At 36.4% G+C, this 5,851-nt stretch overlaps 1 protein-coding gene across 1 annotated transcript; it reads right to left on the bottom strand.

Moving 5' to 3' along the window:
- Window positions 1–2,348: 2,348 nt before the first annotated feature.
- Window positions 2,349–5,364, bottom strand: esm1 (endothelial cell-specific molecule 1). Its single transcript, XM_084386401.1, has 3 exons — window positions 4,890–5,364; window positions 3,300–3,443; window positions 2,349–3,150 (listed from the first exon to the last, which is right to left on the bottom strand). The coding sequence occupies exons 1-3, from the start codon at window positions 5,293–5,295 to the stop codon at window positions 3,068–3,070; spliced, it is 633 nt and encodes a 210-aa protein (XP_084242527.1). The 5' UTR covers window positions 5,296–5,364; the 3' UTR covers window positions 2,349–3,067.
- Window positions 5,365–5,851: the final 487 nt, after the last annotated feature.

Genomic DNA, 5,851 nt, shown 5'->3' with positions numbered 1-5,851 from the left:
ATCACGCACAGTACTCGACAATCGACTACTGTGGACTTCGACCGAAAACAGGATGTAAATACAGGTATGTGCGCTGGCTGAATAAACATCATTTTTATTAATATCTTTCACATCTACTGCAGTCAGATTCACCCGCGTTCACTCAGAAGGAATCACTCACATGACCTGTGCACTTGTAATGACACATCAAGGATGTTAAGAGGCTAAAAGCAGGTTTAAAACTTGCCCCATTGAAGTCAACAGGGTGCAAATTTTAAAAAGAGGATAAGACGTTGTAGGCAACACCGATTTTTGTCGTTGTTCTCTGTACTGACAGCACTCCAAATGTACAAAAAAATGAGCTCAATGTTAAAATTGACCGGAGTTCTCCTTTAAGCGTAGAGCGTCTCTGTTGCACGTCACCACGTATCACACACATGACCAGCGTCGCCCAATAGTGAGCCTACGTGGTGACGTGCAACACAGACGTGCTACGCTTAAATGACACAATTAAATACAATCTAATACAATTGAGTATTTATTTTATTACAAATAATCTAATAATTTTTTTCTCTAGCAGTGGGTTTGGATGTTGGTTTTAAGACACTTATAGACAACTCTGTTTCTGTTTAAAGTTGACTAAAAATCTATTAATTTTCCTAGAATATATTTTGAGTAAAGATATGCTTTAGAACAGTTTTTTTTTTTTTTAAAGACAGTACTTCAAATATATAAGATAAAGGTAGAATTTGCAAATCAGTGTCAAGCCTATATATATATACATACAGTATATACAGTGGGGGAAATAATTATTTGATCCCTGCTGATTTGTAAGTTCGCCCAATTACAAAGAAATGAAGGGTGTATCATTTTTAGGGTAGGTTTATTTTAACGGATAGAGACAGAATTTCAACCAAAAAATCCAGAAAAAAACACACATTATATACAGGTTATAAATTGATTTGCATTTCAGTAAGTGAAATAAGTATTTATTCCCCAGCAAAACATGCCTTAGTGCTTGGTGGAGAAACCTTTGTTGGCAAGCACAGAGGTAAGACGTTTCTTGTAGTTAGTTGTATAGTTGTAGTCACCAGGTTTGCACACATCTCAGGAGGGATTTTGGTCCACTCCTCTTTACAGATACTCTCTAAATCCTTAAGGTTTCTTGGCTGTCGCTTGCCAACTGAACGTTTCAGCTCCCTACTCCCTAGCAGAACACTACTTTGTTGCCTTGGTGGTATGTTTTGGGTCATTGTCATGCTGGAAGACCCATCCACGACCCATCTTCAGTGTTCTGGCTGAAGGAAGAAGGTTCTCGTCCAAGATTTGACTGTACGTCAGCATTTCTTCCTCCAAACACGGCGAGTTGAGTTGAGTTGATGCCAAAGAGCTCAGTTTTGGTCTCATCGACCACAGCACTTTCTCCCAAGCCTTCTCTGAATCATCAGATGTTCACTGGCAAACTTCAGACGGGCTTGAACATGTGCCTTCTTGAGCAGGGGGACCTTGCAGGCACTACAGGATTTCAGTCCATTGCAGCATAGTGGTGACTGTGGTCCCAACTGCCTTGAGATCAGTAACAAGCTCCTCCCGTGTAGTTCTGGGCTGATCCCTCACCTTTCTCATGATCATCCGTACCTCATGAGGCCAGATCTTGCATGGAGCTCCAGACCGAGGGCGATGATTTTTCATTTTGTATTTCTTCCATTTCTGAATAATCATACCAACAAAATGTCCTTCTCACCAAGCTTCTTGCTGATGGTCTTGTAGCCCATTCCAGCCTTGTGCAAGTCTATAATCTGGTCCCTGACGTATAGCAGCTCTTTGGTATTGCCCATAGTAGTGGAGAGGTTGGAATGGAAGATACAGACTCTGTGGACAGGTGTCCACTGACATTAGGAGTACTTTCTAAAGTGACAGGACTAATCTGTGTTCCACATAACCAATCTGTGGGAGGCAGAATTCTTGATGGTTGGTTGGGGATCAAATACTTATTTCACTCGATCAAATGCAAATCAATTTATAACCTGTATATAATGTGTTTTTCTGGATTTTTTGGTTGATATTCTGTCTCCGTTAAAATAAACCTACCATAAAAATGATAGACCCTTCATTTCTTTGTAAGTTGAACTTACAAAATCAGCAGGGGATCAAATAATTATGTATGTATGTGTGTGTGTGTGTGTATATGTGTGCATGTGTGTATGTGTATACATGTAGCCTATGTACATGTATATGTAAGATATACATTAATATACATTAATTATCATTTTGGATTTTTTTTCACACTTTTAAAATATTCTAAAAATAGATTCCACTTTAAAAACTTGACAAAAAAGAAAAGAAAGAAATAAACCAAGATCAATTTTCTCAGAATGACATGGTTTTAATTTAAATCTCATACATAAAGCAGTAAGAATTCATATTATCTCTTTCAATGGGGGTTTAAAGCAAAGATTTACAGATAATAATTTACAAACATATTAGAAGGATATACACTCCATAAATTATAATAATCTCCTTGGCCTTAATATACCACATTAAAAACACCATTTAGCATTACAGAGACCATGAGTTCAAATATGTGATGGCATATTAAAGTCATAACTGATGCTAATGCTGATCAGTCTGGGAACTGAGCCTGGTATATACTCTTAGAATGTTTGTCATTAAATATGATTATATAAACACTGCTGCATGTTTAATTGAAATACATTCATAATGTAAAAGTGTTTGTGTGTGTTCATTCAGTTCAACCGTAATTTTAACATCTCATTTGAGTGTTTCAGCATAATGAGTTGCTGAGGGAACATTATTATTGTGTTACTAAACTCTAATGGATGATTGCATATTTATTTGTGTGTGTGTGTGTGTGTGTGTGTGTGTGTGTGTGTGTGTGTGTGAGCAAGTGAATTCATGGTGACGTGCTTTGGAATAAATACATAACTGGCATACACATCTGTAAAATATACAGAATAAAACATATCGTTTTCTTTGACCCTTTTAAACATATTAAAATACATCCGTTTGCTCCATGAATATATTATGCTACATGTACACTAACTAAACTGAAGAGTGTGAGTTTCTGTCAGCGAGGGGGGAGAAAATTGCGAGCGGAGGACCGATTGCTGCTGGTTTCAGTGTTCGTGTCACCCGAGCCCAGTTCATTACCTGTCATGTGATTAAAAAAATATATATTTAACACAAATAATATTCTACACAATTTCACATCATATCAAAGGACACATATGAAAGGTGATTTTTAAAAATGTATTCTTAAAATGAATTACTTTGTGCACTTTACTAAACAATAAACTCACCTTCATTTGAATGAGATTTCAGCATGGCCATTTTAGCCAAGAATTTAAAGGACAGACAAGCGCCCGTTTCTCTGTCACACAGTCCACCCGCTTTACAGTTGCATACTTTCCGACATTCCATACCGTACGTCCCATACATGCATTCTAATAAGAGAAAAAAAGACATGTGACAGCTAATTTAGCCATTACAGAATCTGGAGGTAAATATTTGCCATGACTTTTCCACTTGTCATTGGCAAATACTCTCTTTTTCAAGATGTTTGCTCATTGCTAATCCAGTATTTGTGTATAAAGTGTAAAAGGATCAGAAAGGCTCTTTACATCTAACACTGGTGGTAAGACTCAATTAAAGGGCTGAGTGTGAGGAATTGGTGTGGAGGGAGTGTGTTCCACTAATACAAAGTGTTCATTCACCAACTCACGTTGTTCTTACATAATACATTAAGTGATAATTTGAGGGGCCCTGGAAGGACTCCACAGAAAAGACACTCTGGGGTGAGTTTTCTTTAGTATGCTGAACTGGTCTTTAACCTGTAACCTGAGACCACACAAAAACATTCAGCTAAGCATGAGGCTTTTGGTAAATAGCCTATATGAATATAAAAAAAATAAAATAAAAAAAAATCTGCATTGAACAGGTGAGATGAAGCTGTGTGACACATCAGCTACTCAAATATAAATTCTGAAATTGTGAGGACAGTTAACAGATATTATATATTAGAAAGATTTTGTAATTATATTTTTTTCCCCTCGCATTTGCATAGTTTCTACACAAATTGTTTTGAAATTCCTTTATGATTCTTCTTTAAAAAAGACTTTATGAAAACTATATTGACCATAGGAGACACAATATTAAAGGTTTGATTTTATACATACAAATTCAAATTTAAAAATGCTTTATTGGCATGACTGTAAATAATACAATATTGCCAAATACATCGAATATAAACATCAAAATAATAGAAGAAAATATTATAACATAACTTAAATTTAAATAAACAGTGTATCATTAGAACATCTGTGAACATAATTAATATATATGTATGTATGTATATATATATATATATATATATATATATATATATATATATATATGTAGCCTATATATATATAAACATTTATACATATTTTTTACAATTATTTAGCAAAGAAATATATAATAAATGTAAATGTATAAATGTAAATTGATTTATATAGAGTACTAGATAGATAGATAGATAGATAGACAGATAACTTCAAATTACATGAGATATATTATAGATATGGATGATAAGTAAGTAAGTGTAAGTAGACTATATATATATATATATATATATATATATATATATAGGCCTATATTCAATAATTTTATGAATTCTTCTCTTTGGTGAGAGAAAAGTAATAATTCAATGTTTTTCTATGTCTTCATGTCACCTTAATTTAAGTCATTTGTAAGTGTTCTTTTACTCTGAAATTTGCATTTGATTTTAACTTCAGTTGCGTTAATACTGAAAACATAAGCTAACTGATTACAAAATCATTGAATACTTTGAATAAGTGAATTCCCCACAATCCCATCTGCCTAAACAGGTGCACGCAGCAAGACTGTACCTTTACAGATGCCATATTCATCTCCATAATCATCCTCATCCTTGTAGAAGTCACAGAAGAGTCCCGGTCCGCACTTGACGCCGTGCATCCCGGACACGGTGCGGTAGCAGTGCTCTCCCCGTCCCGCAGCACAGACCTGACAGCACCCGCAGTCATCCAGAACCGTGCGCCTGCAGCGCTGCGTCGAGCCGCACTGCGCGGGGTTGCATCTGTCCGGGCAGTGAACGGCGTATTTACCGCCGGGACCCCACGCGTCAGCTCCCCCAAACACCATCAACAGGAACACTGGGATCGCGTACAAACGCATGACTTGAAGTGATAGAGAAGCCCACGCTGGATGCTGTGCACTAGGGAGGAGCTGTCCTCTTCTTAGATGGGACAGTGAAAGAAACAGCTCGGGCTGCATGCCTGTCAGCTTTAAACAAGTTTGTTTTGCACATAGTATGCCCTCGTCAATTTCCTCAATCCGGTGTTGTTGTCTATTTGCCAGCCTCCCCCCCTTCCCTGTTTTAGAAATCCGGCGTGGAATTAGAGCCGTGCTGCCATCCAGGAATTGATGTCATCACTGAAGTCTGGAGTTGTTTATTTGAAGGTTTTTAAAGATAACCCCCGTGACCCTGACGTGAACGTGCATGACAAGATGTTTTCGGTTAGAGGAGCATTAAAATGGTCCTTTCTTAGTTTGAGAAGGAAATTAAGTTTTTGTTAATGTCACAAAAAGCTTAAACTCCTAAACCCAAGCTTGAACATGAAATATTTAATGCAATTATTCTAATAAATATTAAAAGCTCAGGTAAATGAACCAGTGAGTACAGTAAAACAACCACAGATTATTTATCATTTTATTTGGGCTATATCATAGAATGACATGAAGAGTGTCTTTGTGGAGATTGTGTGTGTGAATATGGATACATTCAATATAAATTTAATATAGGCCTATCAAAGTTTCGATTTGCATTCTT

The sequence above is a fragment of the Rutilus rutilus genome (genome assembly GCF_951802725.1).
Source record: "Rutilus rutilus genome assembly, chromosome: 18".
Taxonomy (NCBI): Eukaryota; Metazoa; Chordata; class Actinopteri; order Cypriniformes; family Leuciscidae; genus Rutilus; species Rutilus rutilus.
This window is presented reverse-complemented; position numbering and strand designations above follow the sequence as displayed.